This window comes from Vanacampus margaritifer, chromosome 2, assembly GCF_051991255.1.
Source record: "Vanacampus margaritifer isolate UIUO_Vmar chromosome 2, RoL_Vmar_1.0, whole genome shotgun sequence".
In the NCBI taxonomy this organism is placed as follows: domain Eukaryota; kingdom Metazoa; phylum Chordata; class Actinopteri; order Syngnathiformes; family Syngnathidae; genus Vanacampus; species Vanacampus margaritifer.
This window is the reverse complement of record NC_135433.1, coordinates 9,760,974-9,787,203: the sequence shown is the minus strand read 5'-3', so window position 1 is coordinate 9,787,203 and position 26,230 is coordinate 9,760,974. Positions and strand designations below refer to the sequence as shown.

The following is a 26,230-nucleotide window of genomic DNA, read 5'->3' as shown; positions in this document are numbered from 1 at the left end:
TTCAGAGGCTGGAGTTGACATTAGTCGAGATGTGTATGAGAATTTTGGTGACCATTCATAGCATTTTAGTGTCACTAAGCCATGTTTAGCTTGTGTACATTTACAGTAGTGCTCATAAGTTTACATGTATACCCCGAGGGTATGTAAACTTTCAAACACAACTGTATACAGTATTTAAAAAAAAATAATCCTGGATTCATCCAAAACACACTACAACCTGATTAACTTAATCGGACCTTCTCTATGTTCGGTGTTTTGATCACGATTATGTTCTCCAACAACGAGATGAACACAAAATTCGCAACAGGCGTTGAAGGTATGTATCAACTATTGTATTGGTATTTCAACAGTCAATATTCATTTTTGTTTAATTGTAAAAGTACAGTGTAGCACAAAAGGACGACTTTCCAAAGAAGCAGTCCTCAACCTGAGGAGAGGACAGACGCGCAACACAGGCGCGTGTGCGACTGCGCGCAGCTCGGAATACGCCATCCGCGCACTACTTTAAGTTACCGAGTCGAAGAAAAAATGGTGGCCAGCGCCAGAGTGCAGAAGCTCCTCCGACGATATAAACTCGCGATTGCCGCCGCCCTGACCATCCTCCTCATTCAAGGTCTCGTCGTGTGGAGCCTGAAAAGTCTGGAAGAGGGCGAGGCGGAGGTGAGCAACGGTCCACGCGGTCGTTTAGCGGGATGACACGGATTCTGTCGGGCTCATTTGGAGCTAGCTAACCGCTATCTTAGCTCAACGTCACTTCAGATACGGGTAGCGCTAGCTGAGGGAGGTTAGCTGCGAACAAGGCTTCGCTATCGAATCAGCCTTGCCTGCCACTCGACAGCTAGTACTTGACTTGACGACTAACAAACGGAAATCTTTCAAAAAGAAAAGACTAATCATATGTTGCCTGACCGAAACAGGTACGACTAGCATCATTTCGTCACACGCTCGAGTGCTCGAGCAGCCCCTCTGATGTACATAGTAAGATTTCAAATATGCAACGCTACGCTGACATATTTGTGTATACACCCCCCCCCCCAATCATTTATTACATTCATTTATAAAAGAAAAAAGACAAACAAAAACAAAATAAAATTGTGTGACAGCTGACAAATATATCAATGGCATAATGATCAAACCGAATAACCGTTATCATATTTCTTAATCAAGCTGGATTCTTTTAAATGTAATTTTTAACTTTGATTATTATTTTTTTGGCCGTCTTTATTTAGATTGTTCCCTAAACCGATTCCTTTTACAGAAACACAAGGTTCCATCAGTCTGGTCCTGAATCTTGTTGTTGTTTTTAAAGATCTGTGTTCCTTTTAACTTAAACAAGTATTTGCTTTCTCTTTTATCAAATCTTTATTTGAATATTCAATGGCAACGTTTTGTTGTGAGCCTTCATCATTTGTAGAATACTAATAAATATACAAATTCAAAACATTAAAAAATTGTAATTGAATACTGTATTTGTTTGATCTCTAAAGGACTTTATAGCATTTCCCCATACCTCAATAGATATGGAACAATCATATCATAGTGTTATATAAAATGAACAGCGTTTTCTTTTGCAGTGAATCCTTTACTTTGTGTGACAGAGCTATTGTTTTTAATATTTTTACCTTTATGTACTGTATATGTGATTAGTACATCCAAGTTATCATCCAAAATAAAACCCCAAAACTTTGTTTCTCTTACGCTGTTGATTTCAATTCCATCTATATTGATTGAAGCGTCAGTGTCTTTCCATTTATTACTGAATACCATAAGCAGGGTTCACCAATTCCGGTCCTCAAAAGAATTAGTGAACCCTGCTTAAAGTTAGTTTTTCCCCAGATTAAGGCATAATGAATTTATATCAAAACACGCTTTTATTCTTTTAAATTCTTGTTTAACCACATTCAACACCTGCGTTACATCTTTTCAGATTCAATACCGATTAATCCCAAAACAAATCTTTAACTCTTTGACTGCCAGACGTTTTCAGAAAAGGGATGCCGTGGGTGCCAGCCGATTTAAGCATTTTGACTGATCTTTCAAGGTCCACAGAGAATTTTGTGTTTGGACTATGAAAACACACATACTACCAAATGAAAGATTGGACTCTCATCAAAGTTTGTTTCTACCTTATTCCGTTTTTTTAGTAATCAACAATAGAAAATGGTTAATTTCACCCAAATGCTGTTTTGAAACAAAATACGGAGAAATCAAGCTTTTTGTGAAACGATATTATTTCATACACTCTAGTGAATTTGACACCTTTTTTTTCCCATGAATGATGCCACAAACACCTAAACAGTGCTTTACTTCTGTAAAACACTACCACCAACAATGAAAAAGTGTTTTTTGATAGCAAAATCCGCTTATTTACATTCAACAGTGTAACAATTTGACAAAACAATTTCGCAAACTATTTACAAATGTGTGCAACTGTGGTACTATTTACAATTGTGTGGATGTTTCAAATACAGTTTTTCTTTTTGTAACACTCCCCTGCGTGCAAGGAGACGCAGCAGGATTTGCACAACAGACTAGTTTCACTGTGATTGCAGACGCTACACTTTTTTGCTGGCTTTTTTTCCGGGGAATAGCAAGTATATACTGCAGTGTGTGTTTGGCCATGTTGCCATCAAGTCTACTCTCACGCTCATGGTATGGTGACATTACGGTGGTGTTACGTCTGGCTTTCTCATGTCCTTCAGTTCCTATACCGGCTGGTAAGAGATGTTCTGATCCATCTTATCCGCTCCATTCATGGTGGCATCGTAGTCCATAACCAGTGTCCGATTGAAAGTCCGCCTGAGCACAAGTGCTCGGTTGTGCTCCGCGTTTTCCGGCGTTAGCATCGCTAGCCGGTGAGGCTTTATGACGTGATCATAGCCGCCGCGTCAACGCTTCCAACTTCGGCGTCAACCTCGGAGTCACCATCATCATCATCGTCGTCATCAATGTGCTCTTTAGCACTGGTTGATGCTTCTCTTCTTTGAAAAAAACGATCAAGCGTGAGCTGCTTGCCACCGGTCGCCATTTTTGCTTCCTCAGTCATTGTCCCCTCAACATTCTAGCTCCGCCTCACGTCTTCTACTACTGACGCCTACCCGATCTTGTCCAAAGAGAGTCATCGCTGCCATCTAGGGGCCAAAAATAGTCATTATACTAACTAGATCTGCTTGATACTTTCAGCACAGCTGGCCAAGGCTTTCCTCCACCCGTTTCCAAAAAAAAAACAAAAAAAACTTGGTGAACGTCTTTTAACGTCTTTGGCGCTCCTCCGTAGGATTTTACTAAACGTTATTTAATGTTTTTGGCAGTCAAAGAGTTAAGTTGATTATTGAGATGTTTTGTACGCAAATTTAGAAAATACTAGTCAGTAAACTTGCACATGTACACTGTAAGATTTGCATGAAAATGTATTTATCGGAACCTTCAGGCTTATAACTGTGAGCCACTGTATTTAACAAACAATCTGTTGCAATTAACGTGTGAACCCTAACTCTAAATAAGACGTTTTGTTGAATATTATATTTCCATTAAAAATTGATGTTTAATCATCGATTCGGCCGCATATCGAATTGATTCAAGAATTGTGCGCTGCAATTTTGCGATATATTGCCGAATCGTTTTTTTTTAACACCCCTAGTGCTAACAGTCGTCAGCCATAAAGCAGACTAGCATCTTTCCAACAATATTACTGGTTTTTGACACACTTATTATTCATTCAGGATTAGAAGATGTTTGACTTAGAGTTCAACTCTATTTTATGGAACTCAGATCCATTCTCCATAGAACACCTGAAGCCTGCTCACTACCTCGAGGCATTGCCAGAGTGGCATGTTGTTAACTTTGTGACCGATGTAGGCGTGTGAAGACAGAAAATGTTTCTCTCACCCAGATTCTGGAATGTGACCTGAGACCTGAGTTGAAATGCATCTATGCTTGTTTGAAATATGAAACATGAAAACTTTGTGTTTTGTAGAGCTGCTTGATTATGAAGAAAATATTAATCACGATTAATTTGATATTAATTGAAATCACGATTAGGATGATCATTTATTTTTGGGTACAAAACAAGAAAATGTTTAAACATGTTAAAAATATTAACACAAATACATTTCTTTGAAACACTATAATTATGCAAGTTCCTTTTGGACCAAACAAGATTTACTAAATTAGTCATTTTAAAATTAAAAAAGGTACAAATATATACATTTAAACAACTCACAATTAGTATTAATAATCTTTTATTGTAGTTAACGATATTGACGATTTTGTAATTGTGGAGTGTAGTAATTGAAATTGCTGTAATCTAATTTTGATTAATTGCACAGGCTGCCCTACCTTATGTGTGGTTGCCAAAGAAAGAAAGGTTCAGTTGAACCTCTAAGGTTGACCAAGTTTTGTTGTGCGATGATAATCCTAACTCTGAATCAAATGATTAGCTCTGCAGAAGCCTGATAAGGATCCTGATGATTTGATCCAGATGTGTTGGAGGAGGGAAAGACATCTAAAACAGGTTGGCTCGGAGCTCTCGAGGTCCGGACTTGAGCACCCCTGGGTTAAATGAGTCTTTATTGATGATATTTTTTTCAACATGGGTTTTATTGTCCACAACAAGTTATTTTGGTATTTTTGTTCCTGAAATTGCCGTTCACCTTGTCATTGTGCCACTATACAGTATGAAAAACTCGAATAATATCACTGACATTACAACCAGCATTTTGTCTTTTGTTTATCAGTGGAGATTAATGGAATTAGGTTGTAAAAATGATATTATGTGTGTTGCTGGATGTTGTAAAGTTTAACATGTCCACTCTGTCAGTCATGATGAAATATCAATTGATTTAAAAAGCTTTTAGAAATCTGAAATCTAGTTGTTAATGCAATCCACAGTCAGTTTGCTTACTGAGTTATGCTGCTAAGTGATGGTCCAGCATGAGTGCATAAAATGCTAACATTAGCCAAAATGCCCACCCTGTTATTGTCCACACTGTAAGCAGGCGTGCATATTTTTATGTTGTGCATTTTTTTGCTTGTTATTGTAATGTGCGACAATGTCAAAAGAGTGTGTGAGCTCATTCAATATCAACTCCCAACAGCATAAAAGCTACAAATTACAACAAATATGAAGTTCAATGGAAAATCTGAACCTTGTAAAACGGGGACGTCTCAAACATAGTCTTATTGACTGAAGTTCAATTTCCAGTTTTCTGGTGGTCATCGTATTTCTCTACTTCAGGGTTGTTGTCATTGCTCCCCCTGTACTGTATTTGATAACAAATTTAAAAAGTGTTAACAAGGGATTAATTTGGTACAATATTTGATTTGATTTAATTGCTTGGCTCATCAATTGAATCATGTGGAGTTTGGCACTTAAGTTAAAGTGCTCACTGCTGTGTTATTGTGACAGCAGTGTAGAAGTGATGTTAATTCATTCTGTTGAACTGCCAGTGCCCCTTCTGCTTTCTGATTAAGGTGCACACAGGTTGAAACATGCGCCAGGAATTAGACATCCACTCAGAATGAGTCTAATGAGAGTGTAGAGGAGGCATCTAGCTTGCTCACCTTTGAAAAATGTCACACATTGTATGCTGCCTCACTAAGATCAGTGACAGTGATGCCCAGTCGATGGGCTCTTGGGAGCTGAAGCCAATGCGCATTTTAGGTTTTAGGGCGCAGCTTTTTCCTCAGCTCAAGAAATGTGACACACTGACACGGCTTCGTATGTTCCATGTAGGTAGATAATGCTCAGCAATGCGTGTTTGAACACTCAAATTTCACTCCCCCTCTGTTAAAGCCCTAATACAGGTGAGTTGAACTAGATTGCGCCCAGCTTTTTTGGTCTTTGCATAAACTTGCTCCGTTCATAATCTAATTATGCTGCGACGTGCCTGTCAATTTTAAGCGCCCCCTAATAACATCAATGTGTTATATTTAAAGCTTTCACATTAGAAGGGGAAGGAATGAAAAGACTGAAAAGTCGTTATCAGCACTGACTGGAACTTAACGCTCCATGCTGCTCTTCGCTTCATAGAATGGCGATGCTGATATGGTTTCCCCCCTCATTAATTGGAAAGCAAAGAGGCTGACTTGCTTGGCTTTGAATCAATACATTTTGACATGATGGTGTTAATTAAAATCTGTGCAAATGCCTGATAAGGAAAATTGAAACGTTAGCCACATTAGGACGCTTGTCTTTAGTGTGAGAACGTTTGCTCAGGAAAGTGTCACGCATTTATTGGTGTTAGAAGGCATTTAATTGGAGACAGCGTCAAGCTTCAAAAAACAAAATGTAAGGTTTTTCCTTTATGTTCATCTTCGTCATGAACATTTCAGGTAGCAATTTAAAGTGATGCTTGTTGTTAAACAGAATTACTTCCTGCTGCTGTAATGGATTTTAGAAAGAGGTTGCGATTGTTGTATTTGCTGGCAACCAGCTTACTGGCAGACAAGTGTATAATTTGGCTCCTTGTCCCACCACACAGTTCTGGTCTCTCGCCTGCTCCTGTCATCCTTGGGCAGTCGGCCCACCAGCTGTGGGAGGCCAGGCAGCTTGACTCCTGCCACATCGACTGTGACAGAAGCACAAAACTCTCAGCTACAGCTTTGAATGACCTTTTAGTGCAACATATCAGCGTGCCAGCGCAAGAGCGGCAAGTTGCCCAAAATGTTTTTGCATTCTATTTTTGGATTGATTTCTGTTAAGGTAAAGCAGTTTACCTCCACGCTGTGTACAAACAATGCTTGAAATGGAAGTGCAATTACATTTACAAAGTACAGTGGCATTTTAGGGAAGTAGAAAATCCTTTTACTTATATTATATTAAGATGCGGCTGTCTCATACACAGCATAAATCATGAAGCACAATATTTCATCCTCAAAGTTAAAATTAATCATACTAAATGTCTTTGAATGTCTGCTGGATGGTGGAGCTCCCTGACTTTTATTTTCAAGCTGTTAAAATTGTTGAGGTTTGCATGCCGGTCCCGTGCGTGTGTGGAATGTGTGTGAACACGTCACAAGCGTATGAACCCCCCTCAAGATTTGCCACAGGGGCCTGGCTGAGCTTTCTGTACTGATTCATAGGGCTTGTTATGTCTTTCGCCATTTATGCCTATCTCCCAAAATGTTTGCAGATTTGCTTAAAAGATCAACCAAGCTTAAAAATAGCTCTTTGTGGTGATGACTAATGTGGACTTTTTAGGTTTACTGGCATCATCAAATATTCCTGTTGGGTTTGCTTAATTGTTAATGTGTGGGTAGAATTTGTACCTTATGGTTTCCCTCTTTTCACCCACTCCCAACTTTTCTCCATAGAAAAAAACAAGACGGTCTAAACTGCCCGACAACAGCAGCCAGGACCAAAAGAGGGATGGCACAGTTTTAGAGAGACACAACCTGTTGTCTGGGAGTAACAAGGGCAGATGGAAGGGCAGGCCGGAAAGGACAGGAGGCACAGCAGCCAGTGCAATCAGAAAAGGGAGCAGCCGAAGACAAGGAAAGCCGGGAATGGGGCTGAAGAATCCCCTCGAGCAGGGGCAAACGGGCACGGGCTTGGATGGTGTGGCGCCCCATGACCCATCCAGTAACTTGAGTGCCATGCGAGGTGGTGCTGATGGCTTGATGGCGGCCAGGTTGCCAGCTACTGCCTTACCAGGGGAGCCGGGCAGCGTGGACGGGGCACACCAATCCCCCAGCAGTGATTTTGAGCCCAAATGCGATATCATCGGCAAGGATGCGTGGTCGGCCCTGCATCGTGCGGGCTCACAGCAGTGTCGCCAGGAGATCGCCAACATTGTGTGCCTGCATCAGGCCGGGCAGCTCATGCCAGATGCTTTACCGCAGTTCTGCCCCCAACTCGGTGAGAACCCGCCACACTATGAACAAATATTTATGGTGATTGTGCTTGTTATGCAGGCTGTCCACACCATTTCAATTCATGACCAACTAATGCAATGTTAAAAATATCATGCCACATTGCACTGGATTCAGTTAAGTGGAGTTATAGCACACGACTGTTGTCAAATAGTTCACATTGTTTTTATTAGGAATTTGTCTCTCAAAATCACAGGCATAATTTTTTTTGATGTCCTTCATTAGGTGTGTCAAGTGCTGTTCAGTCAGCTGGCGAGCTGGACAACAGCCTGGCCAACGTAGAGAACCCTGTCCGTGTGGTTTTTGTCTTGATGGTGCACGGCCGCTCTGTACGGCAGCTCAAGCGGCTCATTAAAGCAATATACCACTCGGACCACTACTACTACATCCACGTCGACAAGGTAAGAAGATGAGGAGACTTTACTGGCATGTAAAGCATAGCACAATTTTAATAGAATAGTAGGAAAGTAATTCCTCAGGGCTAGTTAACAGTATTGTTTGTCGTCCCCCTTTTCTTGGTGTTGGCTGCACTGAGCTCAAAATTGTGTTTACCGGTCCACTGGCATTATGTAGATTACATTTATCCCACAGGTCTAACAGCATGGTTGAGGGGATTAGAATAAAGAGATGTTATTCTTAGCAGCTGGATTTAGTGAACGCCACCATCACGTGCTGTTGGAATTCAAAAGGCCAACCTGTTGCTTGTTGAAGTCTGAGACCTATATTTGTAGCATTCAGCATTGTACTCTACCTTTTATAGGTTGCGGCATTAGAATTTTCTTTTAAATTGAGCTGGGCAAAAGGAGCTCTGCAGTTTCATGTCTGTTGTATTTAGGCTGTCTAGCTTTAATTACTAATCACTCTCCCCCAAATGATTCATTTCTTTAAACTGCTTATCACACCAGAAACTTTAATTAGGTGTGTTGGTCTGGAAACTAGCTGCTGTTAATTCAGCAAATGTAACTGCAATGTTATTTATTTTTAGTTGTGACTCATGCCGTTCTAAGACAGTGGTAGTGGTTACACATGCATAGTTGTTCCCCACTTATGAGGAATCCCCTGTTGAGCAGTTTCTCCTTAGTCTGAATTCTGATGATTTATCCTAATGTCACTTTAACAAGGGAATGTATTGTACTACTTTTAGAGTTCTGACTTATTTATAGCTTTATGATCTATGTTTAGTGTTGTAACACTTCATACCAATTTTGTGTACAGACGCTCCCCAACTTACGAACGAGTTACGTTCCGAGCGATCGTTCGTAAGGTGAATTTGTTCGTAAGTTGCTTCAGTGCTATATTTTGTATTATAATTTATGTTTAAAGAGAATACGTACAGTACTGTAGTACGTATGTTAGAGAGAGAGAGCGAGAGACACACAGATTATGTACATGTACGTAATAAGATAAATAAAATGAAGTTTAACTTACTTTTGGAAGATGTACTCGATGCTTAAGGATTTGATGGAGGAGGAGGAAGAGGAGGATTTTATATCATGAGAGGTTCTTCGTCGTCGCTGGAATGGGCTTCAAAAGTTACTTCCTCCTCCGTAACTTCAATGTAGGAAGAAGTTGAGGGTCGCGGAGAAGAAGATGAGGGTTGATGAGTATCTTCCTTGGAGGATTTACTAGAAACTGGCCGAAAGAAGCGATCTAACGACGATTGCACAGTTTTCTTCTTTTTTCATCATAAATGATGCGGTAGCACTGTATGGCATCATTCAATTGATTTGCAACCTTTGTGCAACGTTCAATATTTGGGTCTTGCTGCTCGAAGAGTGCGATGGCTTTATCTATGAGCGACAGGCGTTTCTTCTTCTTTCTCCTCCTCGACACGTTGCTGAGCCTCCAATGCTGGGTGAGCTGTCACAGCGCCAAGCGTCGGTATTAGCGGCGGAAAGAAGCACTACAGTACTCGGAAAAAGGTGCGCAATACAAAATCTAACTTACAGCATCTCTTTCCGAACATTTTTTGACATGCGCGCAGACATGTTCGTATGTACCGTTGTTCGTAACTCGAATGTTCCTAAGTAGGGGAGCGTCTGTACATCATTTTGCCGTGGTAGTGCGGTTATCAAAATGTGTCACAAAACCACGCCCTCATTTGAACTTTTGACCTCATGATCGGAATACCTTCCAGCGGTCGGGCTACATGCATCGGGAGGTCCTCCAAATAGCCCAGCAGTACCCAAATATACGTGCCACGCCCTGGAGAATGGTGACCATTTGGGGTGGTGCCAGCCTGCTGAAGGCGTACCTGCGCAGCATGCAGGACCTCCTCTCCATGCTGGACTGGAAGTGGGATTTTTTCATCAATCTCAGCGGCACAGACTTCCCCACCAGGTTGGTCAGCTAAGTTTATTTATATATATATATATATATATGGATGCAGTGCAAATATAAGTTATAACCTCCATAAAGCTTAGTTTAGTCTGCTTATTCTTTTAATTTTCCCTGATTATTTGCATTGTTTCCTCGTGTATCTTCCTCATTTTTTAATTTTGAATGCTACGCGATTATTGTGATTCAACTTCAATACAAAATTAACAGATTTTTGAGAGAAAGTCACCATTAGTGCTGACAGTTAATTTACTCAACCTCTGATATATAATTTCCATGAAAAAGCTGTTCCTTTCATTAAATGTGTGAGCACCAGCACATTCCAAAGAATTTTTATTTTTTGTTTCTTTACTGAATACTCCTCTTGGTCTTTCTGTTGCGCCACAGGACTAATGATGAGCTGGTGGCCTTTCTATCACAGCACAGATACAAGAACTTCCTCAAGTCCCATGGCAGAGAGAATGCCCGGTGAGGCTTTGTGCACAAAATGTCTAAAATACATAAAAACATCATTTTAATCCACAAATTTAGATGTGTTTTTTCCAAAAACAATTTTCTCAAAGTTCTCTTCAGTATAGGGATGCACGATAATGCTATTTTCAAAAGATACCGATAAACCAATAATAATAATAAGCCGATAATTGTTTGCAAAATTAACTTGAATACAAATATACTTTCGAGTCCTACTATAAGTCTAACATTTACAAATACATTGAAACATTGTGTTAAGCACCATGAAGCTGAATTTGATTGATATCTCTGCTTCAAAGACCACCAGTATCTCATTTTGAGTCGGCCAAAACAAAACAGTCATGTGTTAAAAAATGCAACAAAAAAGTAAAGAAAGCCCACACTGGCGACTCCCATGTCGCCACGATGCATCTTCTGTGAACACGAGGTCACGCCTCACGCGCATTATGATGTCACAATTATGTGACACTAGCATAGGAGAGGGGAGGGGTTGAGGAGTTGGGCACAACTTGAGCCACAACCACAACAGATGGACCAACGCGGCAAGTCTATTATTATGGGTAGATTTCTTTATTATCAGGTTTATTTGTCAATTTGGTCAATAATTATCGGCCACTGATATTATCGTGCATCTGTAGTTAATTAGTAATCACATTAATTCAGCAGTCAATAGTGTCAATAGAGTGTGACCTCGGCAAGAACTAAAAAATAGCTAATAAAAGGCAGCGGCAGTTATGTAGTCATGCTGGCACACTGGTTTGGCTTGGATTTCAAGTGTCAAGCGAAACTGGCAGAACAATGAATCCTGATTAGAGGTCCTCTCTTTTCATAGTAAGAAGTTAGATGACAACTAAAGACAGTCGACAAGCAATTCAATTCAAGTCAACTGAAAATTTTCTTGGCTATAATATGTTGTATGTGCCCCCACTTGTCTAAACATGACATTGTGATTAATGTTGCGTTTGTCGAATATGAGTTCAACATCAAAATCCACCCGTTTTATCCATCTCATCATTTTGTCACTTGCGGTGGACTGAAAATGACAGCTGCTCCTCTTTAACGACCAATCACGACTCAGCTTCAGCAGGTGATAAAATGGCCGCCCTTTTGAGATAGATAAAAACGGGTGGATTGTGCTGCTTAATTCATTATACCACAAACACAATCTGAATACCGTGTTTAGACTAGTGAAGAAGGTATATTATAATCACCAACTGAGGGGTGTAGTTAATCCATAACTTTTTGCGTGTCCAATAAACCAACTGGTGAGATGAGAAATGAACAGAGTTTCCTGCGCAGGATAATTCTTAAAGGAGATCTCCTGTTGCACCATTGAATCAAACTCCGACAAGTTCTGATCAACAATGCACACCCTCCTCTCGAAGGGCCAGCCTTTTATTACAATTCAGTCTCCAAGCAGAATATCTCTCCCTTCATGAATGAGCAAATGTGTTATACAGTTGAAGGACATGTCAAACAATAGAACTCTTAGTGCAGTTGCAGCTGTCTTCGTCTCTAGCCAAAATATGTATATTTTCAAGGCACTTTTCATATTCTTCTTCATAACAAAATCTCACTTTATCATTTGACCCAAAAGCACCAATGACCGTGACTAATGGAAAAGCAAAACAAGTTCTGTTCAAGACCACAATGTACGTGTACAAAATAAAACAAGAAATTCTGGACCAATCAGTGTATAGCAAAATCAAGGGCGAAAATATGTTTTCGTACAAAGTGATGAGAAGGAACTTTTCTAGACTAAATAATATGGTCCCAGCTTTAACCCAGAACATACGAGGTCAACATCATGTGCCCTGCTCAGGACACAAGACACTTTGACAAACTTAAAATGAAGAATTAAATGTTCAACTTTGACAAACTTAAAATGAAGAATTAAATGTTCATGATCAGTAACAATAATCGATATATGAAAATAGGTATTAAAATGTTATAATATCCTTCAGTCCCCCTTTTGGGCTTACGTAAACACTAAGCCCAATAACTAAATATTTAAACATTTTACACAAAGATTCCAGCGGGATCTACATCGGATGTTGCAGCAGGCCGGGCTGAGGAAGTAACAGACTCCATCATCATGTAAGAAGACTTATTTCGTACGTCCTGTTTTTCAATTGCGGCAGAAATAATTTTCTCGCAAAGGGAACGAATACAGGGTATACAACAACATCCGCATATTGTTATTAGAGCCGTAAATACAGCAATTGATATCAAAATTGTGGAAATTAAGGTTTTGTAGCGGCCAAATACAGTCATCCAATTATCCCATAGCGAAGTGTCTATACCCGAGTGTTCATTCATCTTTCTATTAAGTGTCCGGAGTCCCTTAATTGCCATAGTTAAAGTACCATCCGGTGCGGTATTATTAGGAATGAAGGTACAACATTGATCTGCGAACATTGAGCAAACTCCCCCTTTTTCTGCCAATAGCATATCAAGTGCAATTCGGTTCTGAAAAGCCATCAAAGATGTGGCAGCCAATTGGCCATGTACAGCTTCAAATCCAGATTGAGTCCAATTTCCTAGTCTTTGTACATTGTAATGCACATAATTAATTCTGTCTACATTTTTGTTAATGGTACACCACCAACAAATTAGGGATTCAAATCCTGAAGTTATTTGATTAGTCAATTTGTATTCATTTGGCACACCTCTCGGCACTCCAATTGCATCAATGTAGGTGGGGACATTTTCCTGTTGCCAAGAAGATCGTTTAATTCTATGGAAAGGAGGAGAAGATTGTGGTTCCCAAGTGTCAATCATTTGTAAAAGGTTATCAACCGAGGTGGGAAAAAGTTGTACTGGCAGAAGAAGGGTGATGAGAGCACAATATCCTTTGCCATCCCAAGGCAACTTGTCAAATATCTGATTATGCCCACACCACCACCAAATGTCAGCCCTTGATTGCGGCTTGAATTTTTGACCCACATTTATTATTGTAGTGCAGTGTGAAATGTGATCTAGTTCTCCCAATTGTTCTCCGGTACCTGTCATTTTAATACATGAAAAATTACCATCTGCAATTTCCTTTGAAAATATTGGTTTAGTTGTCTGCAAATTCACTAGTGGATATATCTTATCCCATTGAGAGCATTTGGCATTTGGGGCAGTTTTATTCATAATTTCCATTATACATTGTTCCTCGATTTTAGCCGGGATTACTCTCAATAAAGGTCGTGGTCCCACACATACTACACACTCCTTACCAGAGGCGTGTGCTGCCTCGTATGCTAGCAATAGCCAATTGTTGCTGCTTTTGGACACTCCTGTAGTAACCCTAAACCATTCAATTACACCATCAATCGGTACACTTACAGCTTTTACCCCATTCTCCATTGAGTATTTAGTCATTTTTGGTTGGTCTATCTTACTCATAGTCTTATTTACACAGATTAGAATAGGAAAACGTGGGTCAACGCCGTGGGACCATGCCCATAACAGTAATCCAAAACAGGAGGTGTTGTACAGAGTTACATTAGCTGGTCGTATATTCCCGTCGGGAATGGAAAAGGTTAATTCTAGTTGACCTCCCATTTTACGCAGTGTTGTCCTTTTAGAAAAGAAAACAGCCTCCTTGCTTTTTCCCGGTGGCCAATATTGTCCACTTTGGGTGGTTATAAAAGTACCCCAATCTAGTTGCGCAACATTTCCTGTCAAATACCACCAATATTTCACCCATATTCCTCCCCTTGTCTCTTCCCATCCTCTAAATCCCTTTAATGACGTAATGGGAATTTTGGCAGAGGTGTTTGTGTTTGGGGCAACTGTCACCGTGACTGAGTCATCATACGTTTTGGATATAACCCAGGGAATGTGTGGAGAGTTCATGTCTCGCTTAGCCCGAATTTTTGTGGTTGCGTTTACAGATGTGGTTAGGGGATCCCAAAAACACAAAATTGGCATAACAGTCAGTATAAGAAAGAGTGTCGTAATGCAGACGCAATTGAAGACGCATTGTCTCTTCGAAGCAGCCATCTTGTGATTTTTTCTTTTTTTTTTTTTTAAACAGTCGTCACTTTCTTTATTTTCTTGTGTGGATGGTGCACTCAGGTTCCTTGAGCAGCATCAGCAGAAGGTTGAACAGAGCCTTTTTGTGAAGAGGGTCCTTCTGCCTCTCTCCAACTGCCAGGGGTGCAAAAATCGGTCACCGGGATTTTATCTTCCCAAGTTGTGACTCATTCTTTGTGGAATGCCCTGGAAAAAGGGACACATTCCTCCTGTTTCCATTCGAAAGACGTCCTCAGCGAAACTCAATCTTCATGTAGTAATTCCTCAGCTCGTTAGCTGACACTGGAAGCAGTTGAATGGCCTCTCGGCTGGCACGTCTGGTCACTGGAGCAGCTGGCTGGTCTCTCTGTTGATTCCCGGTGGTGGCTGGCTCCTGAAGGTGGGGGTTGAGTAGAAGGCGGACCTCCGGCTGGTCTAATAGGCAAGATGTGGAACCAGGTGCCCCGTGGACTGGACTAGATTGACCTTTTCATCACCTTATCTGGGTGCAAAATATTTTCATTTAGTCACTAATAAACATTTATTCACATCCCTTCTTTTTGAAAGAGCATTTTGGTAGTGTTATTAGTTAGGGGTTAGTAAATGTTAGTAAAGTTCTGTAGGCCTCTCCTGTGGGAAAAAATTCTGTTTGTTGTGACATTAAATTAGGATCCAGCCTTTGGCTGACTTTAATGACCTGAGCACATTCTTAAATGCAAAAAATGAAAATCTTTAGCCAGTTCAAATCTGACGAGGCCAATTTTGTTTACAGAATGTAATAATTATTGGAATGTTTTATAATATTTATTGTTATAGATATAGCATGGATGTGCTTCCAGCCATTAAATAAATGCAACTTTCGTCAACAAATAAAATCAAAAAATAACATCTAACCCCAGGGCCCCAAGGGAAAAATAGAAATAGAAATGGAACATATTCACCTTATTTTCGCCGTCCCTGCCAAAACTTACTCCTTCTCCATGGTCAAGGAAATCCCCAATTGTCCTCCTGTAAAATTCATTCTCACGGACTATCTATAATTATCGCATTAAGACTAACTTTTAATTTTAAATTTATTTATTTAACATGGACTGTTTGTGTCCTTCGCGACGATATACCCAGACCAACCAATAATTCCCCCATCTGAAAAAAAAATCGCTTTAGAGACTCTTTCAGACTAATATATAAAGTTTTGCAGTAAATAAATTTTGCTTGCTTTTTGTTTAGAAAGAGGGGAAAATTTTACATTTAACCAGCAAATTCGACAATGCGTCCCAAGCAACTATTTAAATTTCAAAAGAGAATTCGGGAAAACACTAGAAGACCAAACTTAAAAAAGTAAAATATAATAATTAAGATTGAAATAAATTGTATCTTATCTGTATTCATATTAGCTGTTTCAATTTCTGAAACCAGACGAAATTTACCTGTATTATCTTTTGTACTATAAAAATATTGTAGCTTATGCCAATGAATTTTACAAAGAATCTCAGTTTTCAGCCAATTCATCAATTATTATTAATACATAAAGTTGCCCTTAGTTTTAATGTTACCATTAAGCTTGCTAGTCCCCCTTTTTGATGTTTGTCCAAAAAGCTGACTGTTTCAAAATAGACAGAGATAAACAAATCAGATCAAATCAAAATAGACATCAAACGTTTTTAAAATGTAATAAATCTGTGTGTATATAGTGTTGTCAATCAGTTCATTATATTTACGAAATGTTTTACTGTAGATGTTATCACCTTATATCTGTCAAAAATAGAGTGCAGTGTAAACAGTCAGTATCACATCATATGGCCCGGTATCACTAATTCAAGGAAAGCATTGTTTGTGGGGTTGAGTCACCATCGTAGTGGACAGTTCTGGACGCAGGAATGCTTTAAGGACGCTTGTGCAGAGCATATGGAGCAGTTTTTCATAGGACAGTTCGTGCGGAGCATTGTGTGCATTGGGCAGTGGAGCAGTTTTTCTTTTATCACATTTGTATATGATGGCACAGTCATTGTTGCAACAGGTGGCGCCAGGAACCTCCCCTCTCCATCAGGTATTGGCAGGATGTTTTGTGATGATGGCTGCATCACGCCCCTCTGATGGTGGTGGCAGTTGCAGTTTCTTTGTGGGTGGGGGTTTTTAAAGAGGTCTGTGTCCCGCCAGTTGACTTTGTTCCGAAATAATGACCCTTGACCAATAATCCTCACTCGACTGAAAACATTAAAATCTGCCCCAACAGTATTTAGGTTATAACATGTCAGTAAATATTAAAACCAAAAACTTCCTTTATTAAAAAAATTAAATAAAAATAAAAATAATAAAAAATAATAATTAAAACAATGAAAGTTTACAATTTTAAATAATTGCTAATTATATGTCAATATTTGTTATGGTTTACAATATTTAATTTAATATGTTTTGCATACCTTCATAAATAATACTTAGGATAAAATAGGACAGATATACTCTAACAATTTACAAATATAGTTAATTAATAAGTGTGTAGTTTTCAATTAATGTTTTCTCAATGGAGGCCGCAGCCCGTAAAGTCAGCCTTTGGTCAAACGTCAAAGCAGGAATGATTTTTAATTACATAGCACCTCAAATTATGTCAAAAATGTGTTTCTTCCAGATAGCTTCCCCAGTCTGTTTGTAATGAGACTTCAAATGTCGAATTCAAAGGTTAAATATATTCAGGAGAGATTAAAATTACTTTCTATTTATAAACGTCGGAGAAAAAATAAATAAAAAACTCCTTTTAAATTATAATTAACACATTACTTCATCCCCAGGACCGGAACATGGCACTTTGGTGCGACCCCAATTGTCCTTAATGGGTGTGTCTCCTGATTCTGAAAAGATATTTAAAATTTATTAAACAATGTTCTCGCGCACAAACAAAATCATAAGGGAAAAAACAATCATCTATATAAGAATTATTCCACATTAATTGCCATCCAAGTTATTTGTTTTTAGTTATTATTATTATTATTATTAAAATAAGAGTAGAGACTAAACTATTTAATCTAAAACAATCACACAATTAACATTACCTTTTATAAAAACATTTTATTTGACCTCATTACAAAGATTGATGGCTGTTGGCATTTTTTAACCCGAGAAAGGGAATGAGTCATAGCAACTACAATCAGTCAAAGCCACCCATGCTCTACAAGCATAAGACATGCATCTAAATTTTATAATATCTTAAAACTATACCTCTCTATGTTATTTGTGTATTAATATTCGTTCGTTTTATAGCAAACATAATTTTTAAATATGACGTATTTGCACTCTTGAAGTATTCAACATTAGTGCTTAAGAAATTTATGTAAGGGGCTTATAAAATCAGTTACGGCAACAATTTATATAATGTCGTTCAATTATTTAACGCAGACAATTGCGGGTTTTAGCGTTAGAAGTTTTATTAGTAATTTTACCGTCTAATTAATTTATCCCGTTTAGCGCTTATTAAACGGCTTAATTTGTTTTATTACATAAATTTGTATTATACAGTTATTTTATTTGCAAAGCAACATTTCAGTATTCATCATTTTTTCAATACACTTTTCTTAAAGATACGTCCGGGACTCTCCTCTATATAAAATTACATACACTCATAACATTATTAACGGGCGGTCGCCGTGTACGCACATTCAAAGTTAAATTGCCGTCATTAAAACCATCGAACAAATGCCATATCTTATTAGAATAAACTAACCTTTTTCACAATATAATCAAGTCCCGTCGTTCAATATTAATTACATTTTAAGTCATTATTTAAACGGTATGATTAATCCGGAAGCTTTAATTCCGACTAGCGGAAGTCATATCAGGTCAAATCATTTAGTCTTATATCATTATTTAGTTATATAAATGGTTATAACTTCACAAAAATACCTAAAGCTAGTATTCTAGCATTATTCATTATTTTGTCAACAAGCTTTCGATCATTTCTGGCTTTTCTTCCACTCGAAGAAATTACAGATGTGTGTTGCACCAGCTCATCTAGTTCGTGACGTTTTTTCACACATGCAAGTTCAACGTTCTTCATCAAAGAGATTAGACACACTGCAGATTGTAATGACGGAAAATAACCTTTTCTACAGCCGTCTTGCATCCAGTCGCAAAGTTCTTTTTTTGTTTCTCGTTTAGCCTTTGTAGGTAAAATCCCTATAGCCACAGCGCATGCGTTCCCAATTTGTTTATCCAGCGTCATCCCATCTAAACTCAACGGAATCCCATTCGGGTCAAACCACTGTGTTTTGAGTTCAAATAGAGTGTCCATGTTTCGTCTTAATTATTAACTTAGGTATTTTATAGCTTATTAATTTGTATTATATTATATTGTAGATTATCATAGTTCAGTTGTATTAATATTTAAAATGAAGTGACGTCTCACTTATAACAAAATTAGTCAACTTTTCTCGTCGCGGTCACTTTAAGATTTTACCGTGACGTCAGAGTTTCTTCACCGATCAGACGGCATACACACAACGGACAGACAAGACATGTCGTTTTGTACGACATATCAACACATAAATATCCGGATGTCAACTGCGCTACCCCAGCTTCAACAGTTTCTTTGTCTTTGAATTTTAATCACGAATATTCAATAGACCTATTGGCTTGATCTAAAACGTCGTATCAAATATGCTTTAGTCAGCCCGACTTACACGAGTTGAGTCAATACATCTTATATCTCTTATATCTTGTCTAAAAATGTCAATATCCAATTATTCATAGACCTATCGATTAATCTTAAAACGGCGTACTAAATCCGTTTTATGTCAATCTGACTTCCTATAAGTTGAGTCCTTTGTCCCTAGAAAATGAAGCAGTCGATCCTCCCGCAGCTTTAATCGGCAACACTTATTCAAGGATCTTTGTTATCTAATTACCCAAGAATCTATTACTCATAAAAACAAAGTGTTTGTCTCTCCCGCGCATCAGGCAGGGATCAAGACAAAGATGCTTTTTGAGCCGACTTCTCTCAACTTAAATATGTATGGACGTAAAACCAATGCCCACACATCTAACGCTTGGTTACAACAATAATGTTTCCCCAGCTGATTTACTCTCAACTTCAACAACTTAATCTTATGTCAACTGCGCTACCTCAGCTTCAACAGTTTCTTAACCTCATATACACAGACTTCAAATCAATTATCTACGTATCTATCGTCTGTAAAAACCAAATTGTAAAGACAAAATGTTTCCCAGTACTGACTTACAAGCGATCGCTATTCAATTCAATGTGCACCACAAATATGTATACTTCAAATACCGTAGGAAATTATTCAATTCAATGTGCACCACAAATATGTATACTTCAAATACCGTAGGAAATTCCACAATTATTGACTCCATACAACCAAACAACTTAAACTTCTACCTCTGCTCACACAAATCTCACCCTTGATTTGGTTATCTTACAAGAACGCATGGCGGCCGGAGCGCTCCTAGACAGAAAGAATTCCTCAAAACGTGGATAAGATCTCCACTTACCTCAATTAATATGGCGCCAGGAATTCAAACCGTCCGCGAACGCAACAACCGTCAAACGCCTTGCCGTCGGAGGGTCACCAACTGAAGAAGGTATATTATAATCACCAACTGAGGGGTGTAGTTAATCCATAACTTTTTGCGTGTCCAATAAACCAACTGGTGAGATGAGAAATGAACAGAGTTTCCTGCGCAGGATAATTCTTAAAGGAGATCTCCTGTTGCACCATTGAATCAAACTCCGACAAGTTCTGATCAACAATGCACACCCTCCTCTCGAAGGGCCAGCCTTTTATTACAATTCAGTCTCCAAGCAGAATATCTCTCCCTTCTTGAATGAGCAAATGTGTTATACAGTTGAAGGACATGTCAAACAATAGAACTCTTAGTGCAGTTGCAGCTGTCTTCGTCTCTAGCCAAAATATGTATATTTTCAAGGCACTTTTCATATTCTTCTTCATAACAAAATCTCACTTTATCATTTGACCCAAAAGCACCAATGACCGTGACTAATGGAAAAGCAAAACAAGTTCTGTTCAAGACCACAATGTACGTGTACAAAATAAAACAAGAAATTCTGGACCAATCAGTGTATAGCAAAATCAAGGGCGAAAATATGTTTTCGTACAAAGTGATGAGAAGGAACTTTTCTAGACTAAATAATATGGTCCCAGCTTTAACCCAGAACATACGAGGTCAACATCATGTGCCCTGCTCAGGACACAAGACACTTTGACAAACTTAAAATGAAGAATTAAATGTTCATGATCAGTAACAATAATCGATATATGAAAATAGGTATTAAAATGTTATAATATCCTTCACTAGTAAGGCTGCATAGAACAGATGATTGTAAGGACAATTTTTGAGCACCTTGTGAACAGTATCTAATACTTATGACACTATAGGGACAGCAAAAATCTTTCCCCCCTACCATTCACAAATCTCTGGGAAAGCTCTCATTTACTAGGACAATTGCTTCCTCAATCAATCAGTGGCACTTGTCTTGTGTTGAAGGTTTATTAAGAAGCAGGGCCTTGATCGTCTGTTTCACGAGTGTGACAACCACATGTGGCGTCTGGGAGAGCGCAGCATCCCAGATGGCCTGGAAGTGTCGGGTGGCTCCGATTGGTTCGCACTCACCCGCCGCTTTGTGGAGTATGTCATCAATTCCCAGGACGAGCTGGTGTCGGGACTTAAGCAGTTCTATTCCTATACTCTGCTCCCCGCTGAGGTGAGTGTAGGCCTGAGGTGGGCCCTCTTTAGAGTTCTGTCGCTGCTGAGCATCAAGATCATGTGACACTCTGCTGCTATTTTGCTAAGATGTTCTCAAAGTAACACACAAATCAGATCTTTTGTATAACTAAGTTTGTCTTTCTGCCCTGTCCCCAGTCGTTTTTCCACACCGTGCTCGGAAACAGTCACATGTGCGACAGCCTGGTGGACAACAACCTTCGTGTGACCAACTGGAATCGTAAACTGGGCTGCAAATGCCAGTACAAGCACATTGTGGATTGGTGTGGCTGCTCCCCGAATGACTTCAAGCCCCAAGACCTCATTCGCATCCAGGTGAGTGAGTGAGTCAGCACAAGATTTGTTGCCATGCTCCATTACCACTAATTGTGTTCCTTTGTTTAACCACAGCAATTGTCCCGACCGACTTTCTTCGCACGCAAATTTGAGTCGTCAGTGAACCAGGAAGCCATTGACATGCTGGACACCCACCTGTATGGCCAGTATGCACCAGGAACTGTTGCTATTAAGGCATACTGGGAGAACCAGTTTGAGCAGATGGATAGCGTGGCCTCGCTCAGTGACGTGGCGCTCACTGCTCACGCTTCTTTGTTTCGCCTGGGCCTGAAAAGTCTGGCGACCTCCCAGGGCAGAAAAGAGGCCTGCAGGTCCGGAAACTTTATGAATAACAAAGTGATTCAAATAGATATTTTGTGCTTGATTTATTTTTTGTTTGCTGTCTAGTTTACACAATTTCCCCCCCCCCCCCCATCCCCTCCTTATCGAGACAGGTTTGAACCTATCGGCTACCCTCTGTCAGTGCACTTGTACTTCTATGATGACCACTTTCAAGGGTACTTGATACGTCAGGAGGTTCAGACTGCGGGGTCAAATGTCAAGGAGTCAATAGAGACATGGGCTGTGCCCCATTCGGCAGTGGTGTTTGAGAAGAACCTTAAGGTGTTTGAAAGGCTAAAAAATATTGAGGTGAGGGGATACTTGTCGCGTGTCTTAAACATTGTGGAAAAAAAGAAGAAGAAAAAAACACCTTTGCTGGATATAAACAGTAAAATATCTATTGGTTATATAAACCATTGATCCTTTTCCTTAACAGGTCGGCACAGAATGGGATCCAAAAGAAAGACTATTTCGTAATTTTGGCAGCATCATAGGTCCTATGGACGAACCACTGGCAGTTCAGAAATGGGCTCGCGGGCCCAACCTCACAGCCACCATCGTGTGGATTGACCCCGCCCAGGTGGTGGCAGCTTCTTACGACATCACGGTGGATGTGGATGCAGAATACACCCAGTACAAGCCACCGCTGCAGCGCCCCCTGCGGCCTGGCATTTGGATAGTACGCGTATTGAAGCAGTGGGAGCAGGTGGCCCAAGTTCAGTTTCTTGTCATGCCCTTAACCTTGAAAGATAAACAGCCACTGCGCCAAGGTGAGGCTTCAATTGTATTTATTCTTCTTTTTTTGTGTGCATGTTATTCGTTGCTGTTTTTTAATCAAATCCCACGAATAACCAACGTTAAATAACTCTTGAGTATACTCTGGTAAGCATCTCATATGATAGTATTAGCATTCAATATTTTGAGATCTAAGCTTTGCATTTGGGAGAGCTGCAACACATGTTCAGGTGTTGTAAAGACTGTAGTTCAAAGAAGAACCACAAGAGGGCAGAATGTTCTTTACAATAGCCGCTCTTCCATCCATTGCCTATACTGCCTATCTACTGCTAACTTTGGGTGAAAGGCAGACCACACAAGTGGACTGGTCACCGGTTAATCTCAGAGAGCATAGCAACGCACAACCATTCACATTCACAGTCACTGAGTGGGAATGGAATCCACACTCACTACTCTCAACGGTGACGATACAAGGAAAAATCCCACGGCGCTCACCTCATGGAATTTGACTGCAATTTAGCATTATTGTACATTTTTCTCATCTGCAAAGGATTCTTGTCATTGTCATGTCTTCGTAAATGCCTCCCACAGATAAGGACGCTTGGCTGCATGCAGGCCCACCAGGAAATTTGTACCTGGAGCAGAGCTTCCAGCAGTTGACTTCCATACTGAAGCTGCCGCCACAGGAGGCCGCCATGCTGGAAGCCCAACGAAATGCCCAGTTGGTGGGCCCGCCCCTTGAAGCGTGGGTCGACCGCTTTGTGGCGAACTTCTGGGTTATTGGGGACTCATGCGCCACACAGACTTCATCCTGCACAGCCTTGGTGCCGTGCTCCAAAACGACCTGGAGCTCCCTGTCCCCGGACCCCAAATCTGAACTGGGCCCAGTTAAAAGTGACGGGAGAATCAGGTAGCGCCAGTGTGGGACAGCCATTAAGGAAACGCACGCCTGTGCTTGGTGCCTGCAAGCGGCAACGAGAGCTCCAGGAGAGCCGGTGTGCGTGGGAAGTTTGTCTCAAAGCGAAAGGCCACCAAAACAACATGACATCTTGCACGGGAGAGTCACAACATTCTCAGTGAAAATGACTTGCGAGAGGTGAATGCTGGAAATTTGCACATTGACGACTGCCAGCCCAGAAACCTTTCTTGGTTTGCAGGATCACATGAATGCCTGATACATGTTTTTTTTACCCCCCTGAAAGAAAGTTATGGGAGTGTGAAACATCACCCTTCCCAAATGGTCAGTTTCTCACTACTTGCAGTCAGGATGCAGTTTGAAGTCAACCACAGTCTCCTTGCCGTGTTTTGTTCTCATCTCAAGACAGAACAAAACTTTTTCAAGCATTTTATATTGTAAACATGGAACAGTTGAAGTGCACTATGCTGTTAGATAACGTTACACAGCAGCCATTTCATTATATTGTGCCGACGAGAAGCTGAAAAAGGTCAGTTGTTTATTTGCAATCGTTGTGGGTCACTCACGACATACAGGTGTTGATTAATTGTATGCTTCACACATTTTGTTGTTTTTGCAAAACATTTTTTTATATTTAGGTTCATTCAATGTCCCTACGCTCTTAAAACATGTTAATCTGTTCTCCAACCACTGCTTGCAGAGGGACTTGATTCAAATTTTGAAGCCAATGTAGAAGTTCAAGGAAATTCTGAATTCAATTCATGTTACATTTTTTGCAGCCTGTTTATTAGTGTAGATGCAGTTTTTTTGTGCATGGGTCTGCTCTCCACTCAAGGGAGAAACACTTCAATTCCTTTGACCAGAAATGGTAAACACTGTATGTTTTTATTTTTTTAAAGATTTATATTGAGATAAATCAAAGCTGCCTTTACTTAGCTGAGATGACTTGTTTACTGCAGGATTAAAGATTCCCAAGATGTGCAATTTCTGCCTGCCCAGTTTGCATTTTAGTTTGCAGTTTCGACACATTTAATGTGATCATATATATATATATATATATATATATATATATATATATATATATATATATATATATATATATAATTTTATTTTTAAGAATATATATACTGTATATTCTTAAAAAATGTGTTTTTCAAGTGACCTTGTATACATTGCACAGTACAGTTGCTTCAGTGAAGCCCCATGTCTGTAAAAAGAGAACTGCAGATGTTATTTTTATACTGTGTACTGTTTGACAACAAGTTGTGTCCAGTCCATACGTCTTTGAAATGTAAAGTAGCATCAATATGTGTTTTTCTTGCATTTTATTTCCTGATCGGTGATGGAGCGGTTGAGTTTTCCGTCCTTGCTGCTGTGGTAACCTAAGGAGGTCAGACGTGGACTCGTGTGTACTGCACGTTGTGCCGAGTCTCCAAACAAGAACAATGACGTCATTAAAATGGACACGGATATCAAGGCTTGAGCTTCTCTGTTTTGTCAAACTTTGTCGGATGTTTACCCTCCAGGGCGCTGCAGACTTTCTTGTCACTTCCTTGTTGAAATGCTCAACATGTTTTTTTTAGAACACTACACATCAATATTTAGTCAGGCTTGTTCCTTCCTATCCACAGGGTTGTCAAGCATTTAAGCTAGCAGTGAAAGAGGAAGTGAGGTGAGCAATGATCTACAGCTCTATGGGGTACAGTGAGGGATGGATGGGATCCAACAAACTGAGGAAAAGGAGGTGAAGATGTTTTCCCTTAACAGGCTTCACACCTACATTCAACATCCTGCGCTCTAATGAGGCCTTGATGCATACGGTGATTCTTAAGTGTTTTAAACCAATTCTCAATTCAAAACATTTTCCCAATGCATTACTACTTTTAAAATCTGACATTTACCAATGAAAAGGTGGAAATTATTTTAGTTATTAACTCTTTGACTGCCAAAAACGTTAAATAACGTTTAGTAAAATCCTATGGAGGAGTGCCAAAGACGTTAAAATACGTTGTTGTTTTTTCAAAACAGAGGTGAAACTAACCATTTTCTATTGTTGATTACTGAAAAACGGAATAAGGTAAAAAACAAACTTTTTTTTCTGATGAAAGATGAGAGTCCAATCTTTAATTTGGTAGTATGTGTGTTTCCATAGTCCAAACACATAATTTTCTGTGGACCTTGAAAGATCAGTCAAAAATGCTTAAATCGGCTGGCACCCATGGCATCCCTTTTCTGAAAACGTCTGGCAGTCAAAGAGTTAAAAACATGATGCAGCAAAATAGAATAATTCCACCAAAACAACGTATATTTTCCTGTTGGCTTCGTCACCAGTGCTAAATAATGCTGTAGTTGATAATATAAATAGGGATATTGTATAACAATATAACTGAGTGTGTTCATCTGCTGCATTCATTAGAACTGTTATTATGAGCGTCATTATGTCGCTCTTAAACAATTCAGAATAATAGATGGCATGCTCTGAGG

The 26,230-nt window shown here is 39.6% G+C and overlaps 1 protein-coding gene and 1 long non-coding RNA gene across 2 annotated transcripts; one reads left to right on the top strand and one right to left on the bottom strand.

Moving 5' to 3' along the window:
- Positions 1 to 489: 489 nt before the first annotated feature.
- xylt2 (xylosyltransferase II) lies at positions 490 to 25,222 on the top strand. Its single transcript, XM_077558932.1, has 11 exons — positions 490 to 660; positions 7,315 to 7,858; positions 8,098 to 8,273; positions 10,010 to 10,212; positions 10,597 to 10,677; positions 21,202 to 21,418; positions 21,577 to 21,753; positions 21,829 to 22,085; positions 22,209 to 22,404; positions 22,532 to 22,865; positions 23,422 to 25,222. The coding sequence occupies exons 1-11, from the start codon at positions 529 to 531 to the stop codon at positions 23,742 to 23,744; spliced, it is 2,640 nt and encodes an 879-aa protein (XP_077415058.1). The 5' UTR covers positions 490 to 528; the 3' UTR covers positions 23,745 to 25,222.
- LOC144044485 (uncharacterized) lies at positions 12,033 to 18,982 on the bottom strand. Its single transcript, XR_013291282.1, has 2 exons — positions 18,778 to 18,982; positions 12,033 to 17,531 (listed from the first exon to the last, which is right to left on the bottom strand). It is a non-coding gene; the product is annotated as an uncharacterized LOC144044485 (long non-coding RNA).
- Positions 25,223 to 26,230: the final 1,008 nt, after the last annotated feature.

Coding starts and splice junctions, on each gene's coding strand:
- xylt2 (XM_077558932.1), top strand. CDS start 529: ATGGTGGCCAGCGCCAGAGTGCAGAAGCTCCTCCGACGATATAAACTC. Junction 7,859..8,097: donor GCAGTTCTGCCCCCAACTCG/GTGAGAACCCGC, acceptor GTCCTTCATTAG/GTGTGTCAAGTGCTGTTCAG. Junction 21,754..21,828: donor AAGACCTCATTCGCATCCAG/GTGAGTGAGTGA, acceptor GTTTAACCACAG/CAATTGTCCCGACCGACTTT.